This window comes from Equus caballus, chromosome 16 (assembly GCF_041296265.1).
Source record: "Equus caballus isolate H_3958 breed thoroughbred chromosome 16, TB-T2T, whole genome shotgun sequence".
Lineage (NCBI taxonomy): Eukaryota > Metazoa > Chordata > Mammalia > Perissodactyla > Equidae > Equus > Equus caballus.
Window position 1 is genome coordinate 77,934,732 of NC_091699.1, and position 21,489 is coordinate 77,956,220.

At 41.1% G+C, this 21,489-nt stretch overlaps 1 protein-coding gene across 1 annotated transcript in view; it reads left to right on the plus strand.

Moving 5' to 3' along the window:
* COL6A5 (collagen type VI alpha 5 chain) overlaps positions 1-21,489 on the plus strand; it is a 130,651-nt gene that overhangs the window by 73,843 nt on the left and 35,319 nt on the right. The window contains exons 24-35 of the mRNA XM_014731857.3: positions 1,002-1,064; positions 2,410-2,472; positions 3,900-3,950; positions 4,067-4,102; positions 5,743-5,805; positions 6,836-6,898; positions 9,226-9,261; positions 9,364-9,400; positions 13,369-13,380; positions 15,386-15,873; positions 18,612-18,705; positions 19,268-19,927. Coding sequence (XP_014587343.2) covers positions 1,002-1,064; positions 2,410-2,472; positions 3,900-3,950; positions 4,067-4,102; positions 5,743-5,805; positions 6,836-6,898; positions 9,226-9,261; positions 9,364-9,400; positions 13,369-13,380; positions 15,386-15,873; positions 18,612-18,705; positions 19,268-19,927 — 1,666 coding nt within the window. The remainder of the gene's footprint in view (positions 1-1,001; positions 1,065-2,409; positions 2,473-3,899; positions 3,951-4,066; positions 4,103-5,742; positions 5,806-6,835; positions 6,899-9,225; positions 9,262-9,363; positions 9,401-13,368; positions 13,381-15,385; positions 15,874-18,611; positions 18,706-19,267; positions 19,928-21,489) is intronic.

The following is a 21,489-nucleotide window of genomic DNA, read 5'->3' on the forward strand; positions in this document are numbered from 1 at the left end:
TCAATGGTCTCCAACCTTTATTTTCCTCTTTCTCCACAGGTAGTTTATTTGATATTATCCACACATGGAGTATTTCGTTCTTGGATTAACCTGGGACAAATTTTTAGCACAGCTCGGATTCCTTGCACGTAGCTTAAACACTCCTTTTTTTCTTTCACTGGGGTTTTATTTAGAAAGCACAGACCCATTTCAGCAGCCTGAAGAAGCAATTGGAAGAATACAACTCTTGCTGACTTGTGAACATTTTAAAATCTGTTACATTATTCTGGCTTTTCTAACTTGTAAAAATGATCTGTGCCATGCAGATCTCCATTGACTATAGATATTTGAAATTGACTCTATAACTATTCCTCGCTAGCCAAATTGATTTGATTCCTAAGATCAGCTTTGACTTCACCCTCTGAAGCTATTGGGTTCCCCAGTTTCTGACAGTGAGTAATGAGAGCTTGGATGGGTGAGGGATTCGAATGAAAATGTTCTGAATCTATTCAATTCTTCAGCTCAGAGAGCAAGAGTTCAGAAGGCAAGGGACACCTGTGTTTGCTCAGTCGTCTTTCTAGCATTTTTGTGAAAGATATTTTTTCCCATTTTCAGAGGGGAAGCTGAAACATTTCTGTGTCCTGTTTTGTATGTGTGCAAGGTATAGTGTACAAATGTGCCAATGACAGCCAAACATCTCGTTTTAACAAAGTCAGTACCTTACAAATTTGCCACCTTCAGAAATGACATGTGTTGAGTCAAGGGCGCCTTTTCTGTTTCTCACTAAGGCCCCATATGGACTGGTGACGTCCCTGCTGATGAAGGCTTGGTCCTCTAACCACGACCGTAGCCTGAGTCATCTGGTTTCATCCCAGATGTCTCTTTGCCCTGGGTGGCTGGGTCTCTCCCTCAGGAGGCATGAAGGAGTTGTTGGAAATGACATGAAGAAAAGCAAAGCCAATCTAATGGGTTGTTTAAGAATTGGAGCAGCGCCAGCATTTGCATCTCCCATTTTCCTTCAGGGTTCTCCTGGGCCAGTGGGAGTGAAAGGGAGCATTGGAGCACCTGGACTTTTGGGGAAAAAAGTAAGTGTTATTGCTTATAGATTTTAAATTCTGAGAAAGAAGTACGCCCATTCTTTCTGGATTTTCATGTTAATTCCTCACATGATTGAACCCTGGAACCATCAACCACCCACCAGCTTTCTGCTAATAGTTCTTTCCCTTCCATTGAGGAAAGATGTTTAACTGCTTACCTCTCCATGGAACTGCCCTGTTTCATTAGGAGAGACAGTGATCTCACCTATCATGAAACAACTCTGGAAAATCTCTTCAGCTCCCTGATTTCCTGAGCTCATGAAGGCACTTGGTGGCAGAGTTGGGTAGAGGGAGGCTGGTGTCAGAACTCAAATCTGTCTGTGCATGCAGTTCTCTGTCTAGCTCAACCTACCATCTCTGAGGTGGTTCTGCTGGAGATTGTCAGAGAGCAGACTACGGGCTTATTCAAAATCTCACTCCCTGCTTAAAACCTTTCAGTGGTTCCCTCCCCCAGGGCCAGCTTCAGGGCCTGGGACCTGTGCAGTCACACAGGAGCCTCGCTTAGGGGGGCCCCACACTTGGTTTAATGCTCTGCTATCATCATCTTGAAACTCTTAATATTTGAGCGAGGGGCCTGTGCTTTCGTTTTACACTGAGCCCCACAAATTATGTTGCTGGTCTTAATTTCCCCATGGCCCTTAGGAGAATCTCCAGACTGAAAAGAAGGCCCTTTGCTGTTTGACCCTGTTGAATCCTAAAGCTTCACAGCTCATCTCTCTCCTGCATGCCTGCCCCAGGTTTCTACCAATGCCTGTTCTCTACCTGGATCATTCTCACTCCTCTGGAGATCCTTCTTCCAGCTCACACAACTCATCCTTCAAGCCTTGGCTCCCCTGCTCCTTTCCTTCAAGCGGCCCACTCCCCAGCCCCACCAAATCTGATTTAGATTTGCATTCTCTTGGCTCCCATAGCACCCCGAACTTTATCACACGAGTTTATAATTGCCTGTCTAATTGTTTCTCTTTCCAACCAGCCTATGCTGGGTGAGGCCAGGACCACATCTATCACGTCCAACAGTTTATTTTCCAGGACAATAAGTAATTGTTGGATGGGCAAATGAATCAACTTTCTCTGGAGTCAATTTTCCACTCTTTGCTTCTCCTTCGTCCTTCTATAACACTAGGAAAGCAGTACTTGAGTCCAGCCCTGGGTTGTGCTGATATTCTCGGCTTGCCCTCTGGAAGATCATTCTTTCTTTCCTCCACCCATCTCCTTACTGGGCATGGAGCCTCACTGGGAACTTGGAGTCTCCACATGTAGTGGACAGATCTTCCAATGGTGGGAGCTGGGGATGATTTTACTGATCTGAAGCTCTTCTTATCTCATTTCCTAGGGACAACCTGGAATTCTTGGAGTTCCTGGGCCAGTGGGGCAAGATGGACAGCGAGGAAAACAGGTATGAGGTTTGAGGATCCTTACCTTTCCCAGCTCCCAGTGCTGAGTTCTGAGGTGAAGAGAAGGGGCCCGATGCTATCAGCCTGAGCACGGGGATGCTGAAGGCGTTTCAGCCCCCTGGTCTGTCAGAACAGCTGGAGGGAAAGGAGGCCCGCAGAGAGCATGGCAGATAAGTTAGAATAGAGCATTGCAACATTTTAACAACCCAGATGGCCATATAGATATATATCAGTTGAAAAACACCACCACCCATCTCTCTGCCTTCTTGCAAAATTCTAGGGTGACAAGAAGAGGGGAGGAGGGCCAAGAAATGGGACCTCTGTTCTGGTAGCTCTCAGTCCATGGAGCAGCCAATATGGGAACAATTTTTTTATTCCTTTTTAAAAATAATGTTTATTGCAAATGTTATACATAGATATTATAGGAAATTTACCAAGCATAAAAGATGGGAGATGAGGAAGAAAAAAAATTTACCTATAATCCCACTATTTTGAGATATTTATCATTAACATTCTGGAGATACAAAAAAAAAAACCAAACATGCTCTATTTTTCCCTGTAAACAATGTCATGATACATGTATCATGTATATTTCCATGTCATTTCATTTTTCTTCAACACCACTTTTAATAGCTTCAAAATATTCTACTGAATGTATGTACGTTCGTTCATTTGACCAATCTCTTATTATTAGATATTTAGTTTGTTTTTAGTTTTTCACTGTCATAAACAGCACAACAATGAACATTCTTGTACCTAACTAAATTTTTGGACAAAATCATAATTCGTTTCTACATAGAAATTTCTAGAAGTAACATAACTGAGTCAAAGATTATGTACACATTTAATTAAGACTTTGAACTCTATTGCAAAGTGCCTTTAGGAAAATTCAAATGATATATACAGATATATGTATCGGTCTGTTATGCAGGAGAGTGCTTGCTTCAGGGCATCCACACCAACAGTCGGTGTCAACACTTCTTTTTTATCTTTACCAATTTTATTGACAAAAAATGGTATCTCATTACTGTTTCAAATTGCATTTCTTTGGTTACTAGTGAGGATGACATTTTTCCCTATGTCTGCTGGCCATTTGTAATTCTTCTTGGGAGAATTCCTCACCCATGTCCTTTGGACCAGCTCATAATTTTCCAGGCAAATAAATGCCACTGACTCTCTAAGTCTTAAACAACCATCCTTCTGCCTCCTGCAATGTTTGCAGAGCGGAGCTGCCTAAAGAAGTACCAGGGCACATACCAGAAAGTGAAGAAAACCCAGCAGTACGAATATTCCCAGAATTCAAGGTCACTGATTAGGCCCCCTCCACCTGAAGTCCCCCCAGCGTCCCTCCTAACACTATAATCTCCCCAGTAGAGGTTACAATTAATTTTCACTTTTGAGAAATTAAAATGAACTGATTTGTTCACAGGGAGATCACGGCATCCCAGGCTATGGTTCTATAGGTCGAAAAGGAATAAAGGTAAATATGGAAAAGAATTATTTCTTTAATTGACGAAGCAAACCTAAATAATACGAAAAGATCATACTGAAGAAGTGGTATGCTGATTTATTTATATTCTCTGCCGAAAATTATAGGGCCCAAGAGGATTCCCTGGAGATATGGGGCAAAAGGTATTGTGCACATGACCTTCTTTTGAAATTATCTCGATCTTGACCTTTTACTTGAGAATTGAGGTAAGCCTGTAGAACTGAATGAAATGGAAAACAAAACAAACAAAACAGGGCAGTTGTTTCATCTGGGCTTCGTGAAGAAAGGACCAGACTTAACTCCTATGAATCTTTAAATTGGGAAAGATCATCCTGTCCTTTATTGCCTGTTGTCTCTTGTCTTGAAACTCTACTTCTAGGTAACCTCTCAAGTTTAGCTCTTTGTCTTCTTGATTTCTCTGCTTCTGTGATCTCACTCAAAGCTCTTGACTTCAGCGATTCCTATTTATTTGTTCTTCATTATGGTGGCCTTCGCTTCCTCTCACTTGAGAGATTTCAATATTCTCCTCATTGGTCTCCTACTTCCAACTTCCTGCTTCAGTCAATCCCAAGCACTACTGTCACATGAATTTTTCCAAAGCGTAGCCTAATTATGTTACTCTCCTGATCAAACATCTTCCAGAACTCTTCAATTCCTACCAGACTGAAATCCATCTGCATCTCTGCAACCGGACATACTTTCCATTTCAACCAGAGTAGCTCATATTCTGTCTGTTTTGTACACTGGAAGTCTGGAATAAGATTTCCTTGTTTTAAAAAATTGTCCTGTCCAGAAGAGTGTTTTCCAATTGTTGATGCTCAAATTAAAATACAAATTATGCATTAAAAAAATAGAATTCTAAGCAAATCAAATCAACTATAGGAAAACAGCCAAATTTTGAATCCTCTCGAAAGTGCTTTTAATTGATGAATTACCAAAAGAGATTCCTTCCTTAGGTAGAGAAGGGTACAAGAAGGGACTACATAAATAACTGTTAGGACAAGAGTTCTCCTTGTAGAGGACCAATTTTCTAATTTACTGATAAAGGGAGAAAGTTAGCATATTTCAATTTGCGTATAAATGTGAAATTAGCATATTGATAAGTGCTAAAATTAGTTTCCCATCAAAGTCAGAGTAAATTTTTTTACCTTCAACTTTTTCAGGAATGATTCATGAATTTAAGAAGTAATCATTATTTATTTATTATTATTTTAAAGATTGGCACCTGGGCTAACATCTGTTGCCAATTTTCTTTTTTTTTTTTCCTTCTTCTCCCCAAAGCCAGTACATAGTTGTATATTCTAGTTGTAGGTCCTTCTGGTTCTGCTATGTGGGATGCCGCCTCAGCATGGCTTGATGAGCAGTGCTAGGTCTGCGCCCAGGATCCAAACTGGCGAAAGCCTGGGCTGCCAAAGTGGAGAACGAACTTAACCACTTGGCCACGGGGCCAGCTCTATAATTCATTATTTAGTATTTTATGTAGTCAATGCTCCTTATGTTTTCCCTGATTTTCAAGAATTTTTCTTTAGATATTTTTAGTAACTGGATAGCCACTGCATTGATATTTATGCGTAAAAACATTTGTATTCTCAGAAAATTAAAAATAGTTTAGAAAATCTCTAAACGTATCAATGACTTAGTTCCAAATGACAGAAGATGACATTTAATGTTTAGTATATAGCATAGTTATAAGACCAGTTAGGTTTTTGGATTGGAGAGAATTATTTTTATTCTTTCAGAGCGAATATTTTAATATCTTGATTTTTTATATCTGAATGTTTAGGGTGATGCTGGTGATCCTGGAAACCCTGGGAGGCCAGGACCCAAAGGATCTAGGGGATTAACAGTAAGTAGCCTATAATGCCAGAAATAATAAATGTTTCTTTGGAAGACTCTGGCTTTTATGTTATAATAATAAATGTGGGTTATTGATCCAACCCAAGGGCATCTGAAATGCTACTTCCTTGCTGTGTGACCTTCAACACACCTTTTCAGGGTCTCTATTTGTATAACATGAGAGTTGAACTTAATGACACCAAAGATCACTTTCAGCTCTAAAATTCTGTGGTTCCATGAATCTGAACTATTTTAAAGATTTACAGATTGATAACTGGCTGTTCTAAGAAATGTCAGTGCCTTCCAGTCTTTTCTAAGGCACATATTAAAGCCCAGAGTATTAACCCTGTGAGTGGAAATGAAGCTGACATCTTCCCACTGTGTCCCTGAGGGTTTTCTGACAATTCCACTACCTACAACCTAGGTCTTATGGGGTACTCATTTTAAGAAAGGCTGTTGAGATCTTCTAATTAGCAAAGTGCAGAGTAGAATGTTATACCTACTTAAAAGCAAAATGCTGAGACAAGCATCCTTTCATTGTAAGATTTGAGTGTAATATCAGTAGTCATTATCAGTGTGAAAGAGATGCAATTCAACGGGTACTTTCCATCTGGCTGGATAAATTTCATTAGCATCCATATCCATCACCTTGAGGCATGGGAATGACACAGCCTACCCATGTCTTCTTATGTATATGGGGAATTATTTTTCTTATTTGATCCTTTGCAGATGGAAGATTTTTTTATTAGATCTCTGCGTGGCCTATTATATTTGCTTTTTTTTGTGCCAATCTTAGTTTATGACTAATTTAGATTTAAATGCACAGAGCAAAGTATGTCACTGAATGAAGAGGCTAAGAGGGAAATGCACGTTTACCAATGATTAAGAACGGGTAGTTTATATGACACGTAAGCAATTTACTTGACTTGAATTAATAGTTGCTTTCTTTAAAAATATATTTTAATTATACAGTCTCATTAAAGCTAAAGTAGTCTTCACGGATAAACAATGTGGAAACTAATGCATATTCCTATCTGCAGATCCACGTGGGCTGGAAGGGTGAGGAGGGATCTCGAGGAGACCAAGGCCCTCCTGGACGGAAAGTAAGTATACCCATGAGAACTACGTAGCATTTACTGGTTTCCAGGATGTTCAATGGAAAGGGCACAGAATTTAAAGTCTGAAGCACTGGGTTCAAGTCCAGATTCTGCTTCTTGCTAGCTGTGTGCCCTTGGGCGAGTCACTGGGTCTCTCAGTTTACCTCTAAAATGGGGATAACATATCTTCTCCTAACTACCTCAGAAGGTAGCTGTGAGGATCAGATATTCAAAAGTGAACGCTCTTTGGAAACTGTAAAGTTCAACGCAAATATTAGCTGTTAACTGTTATTTTTTACTGAGGTTTAAAAAATAGGGATGGGATTGCATAAGCTTCATAAAGGTGTCCTGGCAAAGTTCCATCATGAGAAACAAGTTGAGAGGGTTTCCCATAACCATGATCGTTGCCTTCCTATCCTCAGAATTTAGACTGTAGAGAGATTTGGAAATATAACTGCAACTTTCCACTGTGATTCTATTGCAAGAGAAATGTCACGTCTGGAAGCATCCCCAGGCAGAGTCAGGCACATCTCCCACTGATGAAATATCCGTATTTCTATTTTAATGCCCCTCATGTTATTGTGATGATTTATTTACACGTCTCTCTCCCCTAATGAGCACAGTTAGGTAAGAACTAAATGCTGCCAGCACCTGAGTTTTGTGTAGGAGGTACAGGCAGCATTGTGTAACAAGTAGAGACACTGTTTTTCTTATTTTTTGCATTGTAATGTTTTGTGACTACCTGGAGTCAGAAAAGTTAGACTTAAACATTCTTTAACTTTATAAACGGGACTTTATAAAGAAAACAAAAGACACACATGTTTTGTGGATGACTGAATCCACAGTAGAATGAGAATAACTAACGGCAAAGGACACTCTGACACAATCTCTTCTTTCTTTTGCATTAAGGAAGTGGTGAATATTCCTAGTCAAGTGGGTGAGAATCTAGTCTCTGAGTCAGTCTGGTCTGGTCTGAGTTTACCTCCTTTCCAGCTTCTGGAGCTCTCCTTTGGGGGGGGGGGGGGTCCCATGTCTTCCTGGTCTCGTGCTTGGTCCTGCTCATCCAGTAGAATTTATCTTCTGGATAAATTCTAAGACCTGGATCCTCAGTCTCTGCTTAAGAACTTGCTCGAAGTTATTCTTAAGCTCATCCTTGTAGGACATACTCTCCACAGTTCTGATCTTCTGTAAGATGTAGGCTATCTATTTATTAGCCAGAAGTTGTTCCTCTCTCTGTTTAAATGGCTGAGCGTTCTCTCCTGTTTTCTGCCATAACTTTTAAATGGAAGGGTAAGACTTAGTATCATTTATTGAGATGCATAATTTCCTGATTTAGGTCAGGAAGACCTAATGGGTAGAATCATGGATGCCACAGCAGTTCTTGTTAACACCAGCAGCACACAATGGGGCACCTCAGCATTCAGCATTCAGCATTTAACTGTTTATTGGATGGATGGATGGATGGATGGATGGATGGATGGATGGATGGGTAGATGACCCAGTTATCATTTAGAACAGAGGTTCTTATACTGAGTTGCCTGGTTGAGCTTCTGGGGGCCAGTGAAACTGTAGGAGTGTGAGCATGTAATAGCGTTTTCTAAAGCTAGCAACCTAGTATTCTTCAGTTGCCCAAAGGGATCCATGTGCACAGACATGTTAAGGATCACTGCCAAAGAGAAGCCTGATCCTGATAAAAGGAAGTAAGAGAGAAAAAGAGAAAAGCTCAGCTGCCCAGAAAGAAGGATTGACTTCTATCAGGAAGCTCCCCTTATTCATCTCACCTAGTAATTTGCACTCCTTCACTCCATAAGCTTTCAGCATTTATGAGCTTAGTATATGCTCTTCTCCTGTGTCCTGTCCATTTTGCTATGTAGTTGTCTTTGGTTCTTTCACACCTATAGAGGTTGTTTGCTGCTGCCTGCATTTTAAACTCCTTGATTTGTAATATATTTGTACCTCTCAATAGAGTCCTCTCCTTAGTGCCACCCTTTGGGAAATCTTTATAGGATTAAGTTTTCTTATGAGAAACACCTTCTAAGTGTCATATCTTTAGTACAAATATCTTTAAGAAATACGTTTGTTTCTTCTCACTCTAGAAAAATAGTTCAGTTCCCTCTGGACAGACATTAGCTTAACTGATAAAACAGTGAAGCAGAAAAGTTTACACTTCTAATGTGAGTGGGAAATAAAGCACTGTAATCTACCAGTGCAGGATTATTTTAATCACTCTCTGCCAGCTGTGCTCTTAATGAAGGTTTTTCTGTTTGCTCTTGTTTTGTCACTAAAGACTCTGGTTCACATACCAATAAATTATTTTGGTTTTGTTTTCCTAGGGCGCTAAAGGCATGCCGGGCAAGTCTGAATATTCTGTATGTATCTCCTTATTCAACCAGTCCACTGAGAAATAAAGATGGCCACTTGGAGGTCACTGTGCTTATGTTTCTTTTCTCTCTCTCTTCTTTTATTTTCAGCAATGTGATCTGATCAAGCACATACGGACTCTTAGTCGTGAGTATCTGTGTGTCATGGAACAAGAGCATCAGTGATTGGTGAGGGCACCTATGATGAAGGTAGTGTGAGTATGCAGATTCAGTAGGCTGAACGTGCTGTTGGAGAAGGCAGACATCCTCTGCAGCAGGCTTGGTGTGAGTGCCTGCTGTAGGAAGAGCTCACATCAGAGGTGGGAGGAAAAGACATGTGCCTGAGCTCATGTGTTGCAATTCATACAGTGAGAGAAAGCATGCCTGGTGACCAAGTCAAGAGGTATGTGTGTTAGCTTACACTAGTATAACAATTACGTACAAAGGCCTGAGAGGACGTGGTGTGAAAGCGATGAACGTGGGGTTTTGAGTTCGTTAGTTACTTAGTTAGTGAAGTCTCTTTGGATGGAGGTGATTGAATCTGGTTATAGGAAAATTATGGGGAGCAGCAAGAGAATGGTTTCAGCAAAGGAATAAAGCAGGAATCAGCAAAAATAGAGAGGTGGTCTTTGGTTATGAAGAAGGAGAAAAAGCCCAGTGATCTCATTTCTGAAAGTTTATCCTAAGGAAATAAAGCAAAAAAAGGAAAAAATTATAGGTAAAGATGGGAGTTGAAATATTGTTCATTAGAGGAGCAAAATGGATATACATTTAGACTATTTAAACTTATAGGATAATTAGGTTATGGTGCAAAATATGAAGCAGATATGTTTCTATGAAGACTCAATCAGAATAAGGAAAATGTTGTTAAAAACCAGAAAATTAAATTGGATCCTCCTTATTTTTACATATAGCTAAATATATATAAATAGAAACAAGTCCTAGAAGTAAAAGTAGAAAACTGTAACAGTTTCCTGTGTTAGGGTGGTAGAACTTAAGATGATTTCTCTTGCTTCATGTTTGCGTTGTAGTTTCTAATAATGCTTATAGAATCACAGTGAGAAGAATGTAAAATGGGGAAATCAAAGAGACTTTCCTGAAGGAGACTGGGTGAAAATGGAGAAATTGCAAGCGTGTGTCAAGGAAAGAACAACAACAAAAACAAGTTTAAAATAACTGTAACGCTGGCGGGGGGCGCTCAGTGTCACTGTGGATGAGGAGACAGAGGTGGAGTCGTGAGGGCGACTCAGTTGGTAGGGAAAGATGATGACTTTAACCATTTCAGAGGGAGAGGAGTGTGGCGTAGGCCTTAAACTGAAATGATCTACAGGCAGCTGATGAAATGGGCCTTTAACAAAGGTGAGGATCAGGGGAAGAGACTCAGGTGTTGAAGTCACTGGAGCATTTGTGGTCCTTAGAGCCACATGGATGCATGGGGTTCCTAAGGATGTGAAAGTAGAGAGACAGAAACAGAAACCCAAGGACTGAACCCAGGGAGCCATCTTAGCAGAAAGAATGGGGCCAGAGGACAGAAAATCACTTTGCGGAGATGAGCAGGTCCTGACAAATGTGGGCAACTTGAAAAGAGCAAGAAGCCAATGGTGAGAAGATTCAAAGGGAGGGGACCAGTGTGAAAGACATCGCTTGAGAGGTAGAAAGGCTCTCCAGCATAGGGAAGGGTGAGAACCAGGGCCTGGGGCCACAGCGAGAGGACAAAGGGAGAGCTGTTGGGGGGTGGGGGGTGAGTGTGTGATCAAACTCCCTCAAGGTGTTGCTGGTCTTTGCAGCGAAATCAAGTGTTGTCATCCCAAGGAAGACCAAAGGAGGTAGAAGAGGCCGGGAGGTGAATACCCACCCTTGGAGGGTTTGGGATTTGAAGATAGCTTTCTAACACTGAGTTGGTGAGCCGAGGAGTCGAAAGAAAGATTTCTTGGACTCTCAAGATCTGGCAGTAGTGCTCTTTTATTTAGAGAATAGTGTGGAATAGCATGGGGACAGGGCCCATGGGCAGTCAGAGCTGCTACTGCCGCTGCTGCTGGCATGGGGACAGGACCCATGGGCAGGCAGAGCTGCTGCGTGGGGACAGGACCCATGGGCAGGCAGAGCTGCTGCGTGGGGATAGGACCGACGGGCAGTCAGGCTGCTGCGTGGGGACAGGGACCACGGGCAGGAGGAGCCGCTGCTGCCGCTTCTGCTGCCCAGTTGGGTGGAGAGTAGGGTTAAATTTAAGGCATAGGTATGTGAGTTATCTCTTTACAAGACAAAGGAAAGAACATGTAAAAAAGTTAAAATGGTACCAGTGCGGGTAGGGTCCGGCCATTTTGTGGTCCCACAACTTTTAGATAAGAATCAAACCGGATTGAGTAAATGGCAGAAGCCACTGCCTAAATATTATCCTCAGCCAAAGACAAAGGAGGATGTTTGGGGGGGGGGGGGAGGTCAGTTACATAAGGTTGCCAGACAGTAAACAACTTAAGTTCTTGCCTTCCCCATTACGAGTTTCCATAGGTAAGGCCATCCCCCCTTCCTCCTGGCACAGAGAGGGAGGCATGGAGATTTCCTTCACAAATGCAAATGTCTCTCATCAAAGGGCAAGCAAATTCCACTCCTTGGAGCCTGCTTCTCATCTGCAGTTTTAAAATTAACCAGCCTAAAATCCTCATCAAAAGGAGTTAGCCAGGAAATTAGGGGACCCGGGAAGAGTGAGTGGGTTCTGTAACCAGACCGGTTGCTGATTGGAGAGCATGGAACTCCGCAATGCAGAACTGAGATGAGGATTCGGGAGACAGGTCTTAGAGCTAATTCAGAGAGCCTCACTTTATAGATGATATCACTGAGGCGCTGCAAGGCTGGACTCCTGGTCTAACCTCGTTTGCTCTTCAGTCCTAAGCAGGCCTCTGCCACACAGGGATGAGGGCCCAGGTCCTGAGCTGGTGGCTGGGATCTTCACCCCCAAAATAAAATAGATCTAAGAGGCTAGGGTGAAATGGGGAGGGGGTGGTCGAGAATAAAACAAGAGGCCCCGGATGATTAGAGTTTTGGAGAGAGAGGCATCAGTGAAGAGGATTTTTAGGAAAAATAAATTTAAAAAGAAACACACTAAGAGAGGTCAGGCAGTTTCCCTGAAGTCCTTCTTCACCAGACTCAAACCCAGACAGGTGGCTATTTCCAGTGTCTGTGCTTCTAGCCTCAGTTGGGTTGGACCTTAACAAACGGAAGTTCTCGGTCAGAAGAAAGGGATCTGTCTCAGGCCTTGAGAAGCAGAGGAGGCTGTGGGTTGTGTCTGCTGACTGTTAGCATCTCAGGGTCACAAGATTCAGACAAAAAAAGGTGCTAATAGGGTTGACGGGAGGGGAGAGTGTGCTGTGGGACAGCAGGATGGAAGGCCAGTTTGTTGCTAGTCCTAACAAAATCTCTTATTACATTGGAGTGACTCATTTGCTTCCTAGGAATTGAGTAAAATGACCAGGGAAATTGTCAGGCCTGTACTTCCTTAAAGATTTACCAACATTTCCCCCTGATTCGTAAATCACTGAGAGAAACCAGATGCTGTTTTGCTCAGGAGAAAGCCTTGGGGGGTTTCCCTCTTTTCTCTAGATATGGAGATCATTCAAACACAGGAGGTATATTTTTTTAGCAGAGACAAAGTTCGTTTGAAAATCCTCACAGTTGCGCGTGAAAATAGAAATTCCCAAAGTGTTCGTGGGGGAAGAAAATAAGACCTGATGTTTTAGCCTTGCCTTGCTGAGGGGCTCTCGGGAGGCTATCAGAAGAGAGACAAAACAAATTGAATTTTAGCTATCTCGCCATTTAATCAGAGGCTCACCTATTCTGCCTCTAAGACATGTGATCAGTGTTTAAGATTTCAACCAAAATTCAGCTAACGTCCGCTGGCCATGACTCACAAGGAGAAAAGGTCCAGGAGGTTCACAAATTAATAAAATTCTGTGTCTGTCTTCCTCAGTACTTTAACCTTGTGTCCCTTAATTTAGGAATAAGCTTCATTTGCAATTTGAGTCAAGCAAAAAGTTAAGCTTTGTTGAAATGTTGTTGTTTTGAATGTTAGTCTGTGTTCCAAAAATGTAACAGACTCTTCTCTCTCTCTCCTTTTTATAGCTTGTTGGAAAGGTGAGTATTTTTACCATACTATGTTTTTTGCTGAAATAATTACTCCTTTCTGACAAGACCCCCGTGGGAAAAAGGACTTCCTTCTAGGCAGACACTTCTGTCTTTTGATTATGACCATAATTGTCAATGTCATGTTCTAATCTGATTGTAAAATGGTGACACCTAGCCCCCAGCCCCTTCACACTGTTGTTCTGTCTAGGTCCTGTCGCAGTTTACACCTCACTTTCTTCATGGAGGAGGCCCAGTGTTGCTGGGGAATTCAGTGACAGGGCTCTCTGCCTGACCACGTGCTATTGCTCTGTCTGCTGCTGATCCCATGAACACTGGCTTCTTGGATGGGCGATGTTTCCTGTCCTCTCTCTGACCCACAGTCACACCTTTCATTTCACCAAGTGCCCACCACTTGTAAACCTGACCCTGCTGTGGATGGTCTTCCCAGGGCCCAGCCTGCAGTTGGTGTTGATGGCGCCTTAGATCCGTCAGATGACATTGCCACTGAAGCCAGTTATGTCAACTTCAAGAGCTCCTGGTCTCCTAGAGGCCTGCTGAAGTAGACCCACAGGGTCTTTGAGCTTATCCCAGAGTGTGGCGCCATTTACTTTAATTCCCCCCTCCCCCAAAAACCAAAACACACTTGCACTGGTAAGTGCCCAATGAAACTTCATGGATTTGAATTAAATTTATCAGGTCCCCTGCTGGGCACTAGGAAAGGGAGAGAATAAAAATAAACAGAAATTGGCTCTGCCTTCTGGGAGAATCTGTGATGATAGGTCAGTCTCAAAGATGCTTGTTTACCACTTATTAACAATTTTTAGTGTAGGTCTAAGAGAGAAGGAATACTTCATTTTTCTTATTGTTCGTTACTGGCTTTCATATTTTACAAATTTCTTCACAGTAAAATTCCCTGAGTCAAAACACATCTCTAAATCGATACTTCCTCTCCTGTTTCTGTCACTGGGATATGGGATATTTTGAGTTTAATGTGCTTTGGGAGCTAGCCAGGTTGGGGATAGTAGGACAGCCTATATAGATAAAAGTGCTTATTTTTAAAATAATTCCTTTTTCTCTTCCTGTGTTCGGGCTTTAACAAGGACTTTGAAAAGTTAGGTTTGATGCATAGGGCAGATTCCCTATGAAATTCCTAAAGTTCAAGCATCATAAGACTATTAGGATTGAGTTGGGAATGGCAGATAGTGCCATTTTTATAATAGCTTGTTGCAAGCGTGCCGCGGTCCATGCTGCTCCCTTCCTCCTGCCGCCCTCACTTTCATTCAAAAGCCAGCTTTCAAGAAGCCCCTAAGAGCTCCTCTCTCTGGAAACAGCCTCTTTGTCTTCTGAACCCCCATCAAGAATAATAGTCACTCTATACCTTGTAATATAATGATCCTCCCCAGTACAAGTCCCGTGAGGGCAGACCTGCATTCGGTTCATTTTTGCACCTATCTCACAGTGTATGTCACCCTGCATTTCACATGGCAGTTACTCAATAAATATTTGTGGCATAAGTGGATGGAAATCTTCCAGCTGACATTATGATTATTAGTAGATCATTTCTGATGACTTTTGAAGAGTAAACTTTCAAAATACCCAATAAGCCGTAATTTCCTTTTATTCATTTTTTAAAATTTACATACAGTAAAATTCACTTTCTTTACGTGAGTTCAGTTTTAACCCGTGCATAGATTCATGTAACCACCACCACAATCAGGATACAGAGCGGTTCCACATCAGCCCAAACACTTCCTCCAATTTCTTTTTAAATAGCAGTCTGAGAGTAGACTGAGCATCATGTAGCCAAACATTAATGCTCTCTATATGACACCTTCACGCTAACCAAGCAGATTCCTACCCTTCCCTTACATGCGGGTACCTCTAGTTCTAGAGCCGTATGTGACACTTGCATTTTCCTAGACCTCAGTGTGAACCAACCTCACTGGAGTAAAGAGAATGGGAAAGGCTTTTGATCTACTAAAATAACTTCACATTCTGCTTTTCATTTTTGTAGAAAAGTGTCCAGTGTATCCAACAGAACTGGTATTTGCCCTGGACCAGTCCTACGGTATCACAGAACGGAGATTTAATGAAACAAGAGATATCATCACTTCTATTGTCAATGACCTTGACATCAGGGAAAATAATTGCCCTGTGGGAGCAAGAGTTGTTGTGGTTTCCTACAACTCAGACACCAGCTATCTCATCCGTCATTCTGATTACCGTAGCAAGAAGCAACTCCTCCAGCTCCTTTCCCAAATAAAATATCAAATCCCCACAGAAGCCCGAGACCTTGGTAATGCGATGAGGTTTGTGGCCCGAAATCTTTTCAAGCGGACATATGCAGGAAACAACGTGAGGAAAGTCGCTGTGTTTTTTAGCAATGGAGAAGCAGCCAGTAGGTCGTCCATCATCACGGCCACCATGGAGTTTAGCGCCCTGGATATCAGTCCGGCGGTCTTTGCTTTTAATGAACGGAATTTCCTTGATGAGGCTTTTGGGGTAAGAACTTCCCTTGGCAACTTTATTTTTGAGATAGTGGTACTGGCAGGATGTGAATAGTGGTGAGAAGGGAGTGACATATGGCCTCTTGACCCCCTTTTCAGTTTTCACAGTTGTGTTGTTACCAGGGACCATGAAATCCCATACCTGATAACAGTAGTCAATCATAATAGCAACCACATTTGCTCTGCTCCTGCTACGTGCCAGGCACTTTCCCTAGAGCTTTACAGACATATTCATACATTCTCACTACCCTCTGAAGTGGATGCAGTTGTTATCCCTCTTTAAAAACGGGGAAACTGAGGCACAATGAGTTTCAGTGACTTCTTCAATTCTGTATAGCTACTAAATGGCTAAATCAAGATTTGAACTCAGGTCTGTCTACTAGAAAGGACCATGAATATGGCACTCTACCGGCCCTCTGCAGCTCTGATGTTTCTCAAATCTGTCATCTGCTCACTGGATCTCACTGGACAGCTAGGCTTAACCTGTGATGGATGGAGTTTAGGGGATCTCTGAACCCCTAATGTTGTGTAAAACATTTGCTGTGTATGAACATTTTTCCCAAGAAAGGTTCCATCGCATTTGGATCCACAGATTCTCCTGAGATCTATGCTTCCCTCTCCCTCCTCCCAAACACTGAAGAACCTCTCTATCTACTATGCAACTATTTATAAATATATTCAGCTTATCCAAGAAATACATGCTCCTGGAGGTGGGTGAAGCCATCATGTCCTCCAAGAGGTTATAAAGGTCCATTTTCATACAAATACACTTATTTCTCCCCCAAAAAGAAAAAGAAGTCCTCTATAACATGAAGAGAATCAATCTGCTTATAACACATCTAAGAATTTTTTTGGAAATAAGAGCCGCAGGGAGAGTCACAACTGATCCTGATGAAAAGGATTGTAGGAAGTCAAAGTTTTTTGCATAAAAATAATTACCTTCCGACATATTAGATGATTTATGTGCAGACGGTCCCCAACTTACAATGGTTTGACTTGCAGTTTTTTGATTTTACCATGGTGCTGAAGCGATAGGCATTCATAGAAACTGAACTTTGAATTTTGAGTTTCGCTGTTTTCCTGGGCTAGCGACATGCAGTAGATACTTTCTCATGACCCCGGGCAGTGGCAGCAAGCAGCAGCTCCCAGTCAGCCATGCGGTCATGAGGGTAAACAACAGATACACTGACAACCATTCTATACCCACACAACCACTCTATTTTTGACTTTCAGTATTCAATAAATTACATGAGATATTCAACACTTATTATAAAGTAAGCTTTGTGTTAGATCATTTTGCCCAACTGTTGGCTAACATAAGCGTTCTGAGCACATTTAAGGTAGGCTAGACTAAATTATGATGTTCGGTAGGTTAGCTATATTAAATGCATTTTTGACTCAGGGTATTTTCAACTTATGATGGGTTTATGAGGACTTAACCCCATCATCTGTCAAGGAAGATCTGATATATTTTATGGTATATATTCCCCTTCTAGAATGTAAGGTAGAGATTTTATCTGCTTTGTTCATTTCTGTATCCCCAGCACCTAGAACAGCACCTATAAACAATGTAAGCACATTATATCATGCCTATAAACATTAAGAATGAATGAATGAAGAACACATGCTTTATTCCTGTAAATAAACTTTCTTGACTTACCAAGGCAACATTTAGTCTTTACATGGAGGACCAACAAGGCCAATTATGCAATAAGACCCAAAGCATCCAGTTTCGTAAAGAGTAGAGAGTAGGAATGTAGTAAATACTTTCTAACCATAAGTTTGGAATGATTATAAATATTTTCAAATACTCACTCAACACTTTACAGAAAAACAGAGGGTGTGGCTTTGCTAACCCTTTAATTTCCCAAGGGAGAAGGAGAAAAAGCATGAGCATCTTTGTGGATTGAGAGATGACCTCACCATCACCTGGGAATGACAGATTTCTTTCATTGTAATAAAAGTAGCTGCCTTGCATGGTGCCTCACACAGTGTAAATGCCCAATGAGTAGTTATTGACTACTGAATGAATAAATGAATGAATGAATGCTATATACTGCCCATGTCAGTGAATATTAAAGCAAAAAAAGTACTCAAGAAACAGACAAAATCAGACAGTATATTACCAAGAATTTTGAATAGACTTAGTGTCTTCTGTCTAGTGTCCAGTGCCTTTTGAAATAGACTTTTAGTTGGAATTTGTGATTGGGGAAGTCCACTTGACATCTGAAAGACATGCCTTCTTCTAGATAGTGTGATTGGCGTGGAAATAATTGAAATCACTACTTCAGGAGGCCAAAGGAATATAAATATAAATATAAATATAAATATAAAATTTTTGCAGGACCCAAATTCAGAAGCTGATGTGTGGTACATAATCAGCTGGTGCATAATCTGAAGCATATAAAAGTTCAGTGCAGAATTGCAGGCTTGGAAATGAGTGAGATTTTAATATTTGCCCCAGTGTGTGAATCTGGTGGTCATTTTGTGGGATTTTTCTCACTATAAAATAGGGATGCTGATACCTTTTCTGTATATTTCTTTGGGTTATGTTTAGGAAAATAGGGAGATTGTGTGAGTGTGTATAAAGAAGCACTGAATAGACCAAAGGGCTATAATGCAAGGTAATGGTGATTAATTAAGTGTTTTTCAAATGAATCCTTAAAGCACAATGGCTTCCTGATAATGACTAAGAAAATGAACAAATAAGCTTATACTTCTTTTTCAATACAGTTTGACAAGACTGGAACATTTCAGGTGATTCCAGTTCCTCCAAATGGGGAATATGTACCACTGGAAAGATTTCGGCGCTGTACACTTTGCTATGGTAAGACCAATGAGAAGAATTTATTGTGCAAAACACTTAAATGCCTCTTGAGTGAGTAATTAAATCTGGCTTTGTCAGAGATTTCTATTTTTGATTATAGATTCTATTTTAAGTTTCCCAGTCTTTCAACACCATACGTCAGTCAAATTGAAATATGACATTTCAATTTCTGTAATGTTTGGAGTTTCCATAGAATGTGAAAATTGGGTTTAGAAGATTATCCCAATTGAAGTGGCTTTCCTTGGGGACAATGTGGTAGTTTGATCAAAAGCCTATAAAATATTGAAAATATTTTCTAAATGAGTTTGGACGTGACTTGTAGACTTCAAGTATACATGCTACCTACATCTGTTTTCAAAAAAGACCTTCCCAAATTTCTGCTCTTGACCACAGAAATATTGCGACATTGAAAATTCCTCATTAAATGATGTGAGATTGAAGAGGTCATTGATCAGATTATTAATTATTGGTAATCAGTCACTGAATCACTTGAAGATCTCAAACAACAGTATCTTGTTGTGCAGACATTGAACCAATGATGTGTCTATCTATGTGTTTTCAGATAAATGTTTTCCAAATTCTTGCGCCAAAAAGGTATTTTTCCCTGAAAATGCGTACATCGATGTGGCCTTCCTCTTAGATAATTCTCGGAATATAGCAAGTGATGAGTTTAAAGCTATGAAAGCCTTGGTGATCTCCATGCTCGACAACTTCAACATTACTTCCAACCCTTTAACCTCAGACTCCGGTGACAGGATTGCCTTGTTGACCTATTCTTCTGGGGATAGTTCTAGGAGAAAGATGGGTGCAGTAAAACCAGAATTTGAGTTTACGACTTATGTCAAGGAAGATGTAATGAAGAGCCGCATCCAGACTATCCTCCAGCAGCTAAATGGAGAAACCACTATTGGCCATGCCCTACTGTGGATCATGGAGAATCTCTTCCCAAAAACTCCCAACCTGAGAAAACACAAGGCTATCTTTGTAGTCTCAGCTGGAGAAAATCGTGAGAGAAAGGAATTCTTAACGAAGATGGCTCTGAGGGCCAAGTGTCAAGGCTATGTTATATTTGTGATTTCCCTGGGCTCTACACATGAGGATGACATGGAGGAGTTAGCCAGCTACCCACTTGATCACCATCTGATACAGCTTGGGAGAATTCATAAACCAGATCTGGATTATATTGTGAAGTTTTCAAAGCCATTTGTATACTCAATCAGACGTAAGTCATTATTTTGTTTTTCCTCTTAATAAATTAGTGTTTATTAATAGTATTGATAACTTAACATATCTCTGTATCTATAGCTAACCCAAATCAATGAATTAGATGGTGAGATGGGGACAGGGATAGAACATATTCTGGTTATACCCTGTTTGTACTTTGGTCACAATACGGTGAGACCTTTTTCATGATAGAATCTCTCTTAGCCAGAATCTCAGCACTAGAAAGTACTGAGTGATTGGAGGGCTCCTGAGCCACACTGGCTCCACCTAAAGAAGTTTTAGCAGTTCTTAGATGGTCTCCAGAATAAGCATTGAAATAAAAGTTTTCCCTGCTACACCTAGTTTATTTCGACCTTGTCGCACCCTGGAGATCTGTGTGAGGTATAAAGATAGCACAGTCCTGTGCTGCTCCCAAAGAGTCACCCAAATCACATAGGGATCTTGTTAAAATGCAGGTTTTTGATTCAGTATGTTGAGGGTGGAGCCTGAAATTCTGCATTTCTAACAGGTTCCCAAGTGATGTCAATGCTTCTGGTCCAAGAATGACACTTTGAATAGCAAGGCTCTAGGCCAATGCACTACAAAGTGTCACTCATTGGATGGGTGCTAGTCCACAAACTGATCTGTGAAGAGAGAAATACAGAAATTGAGAGCAAGCATCTAGAAACTTTTAAAGCAATTTGACATTGCCACGGCATACAAGTGCATGAACAGTGGACTCTGTCTCATGGAATAAGATATAAACCACAAGTATCAGTTGTAAAGGATTAGAAATAAAAATACCTTGTCCTTCGCCACAAATAGTTCAAGAAATACTCTTTCTAGAGCAATGGTTCTCAACTGGGGATGACTTTGTCCCACAGAGGGCATTTGGAAATGTCTGGAGACATTTTTTGTTGTCACAACTGAGGAAGAAGATATTACTGGTATCTAGTAGGCAGAGACTAGGGGTGCTGCTAAACATCCCATAATGCACAGGACACCTCCCACAGCAAAGAGTGATCCAGCCAAAAATGTCAATAGCACTGAGGTTGAGAAACGCTGCTCTAGAAGATCCACAGAATCAGAGCTGCACCTGTTCTTTTTGAAAACTGAGCATGTTTAGAGTTAGGTTCTGCTGGAACCAATCCCACCACGCTAGAATTCCAAAGTTGCCAGGTGTTCCAGGAATCTCCCACACCAGCACAATGACACGGGCTTGAGAGTCCGGTCTTCACTGCAGAGAGAGCTCCACCTTTCTCCTGTGACTCCTTTAATTAATGAAATCCTTCAATTAAATGTTCATATCAACGTTCCGATTAGAGTTTTTTATTTTACAGTAATTCAAAGAGTTCTTTTAAACAGACTACCGTATATCACTCTTGCGCATGCATAAAAAGGGAATATGCGTGAAATAGATGGGTTAAGGCAATCCCAAAACTTCTTCTTATTCAAAATTTGACTCTTGTGAGCTATTTCTTGACTCGGAGTCATTGATAGTCATCTTTTTCTAGTCAATATTGTTCTTTGGGCCATGAAGATTGATAAGGATGCAGCTTTTTAAAAAGACTTTAAAAGTTT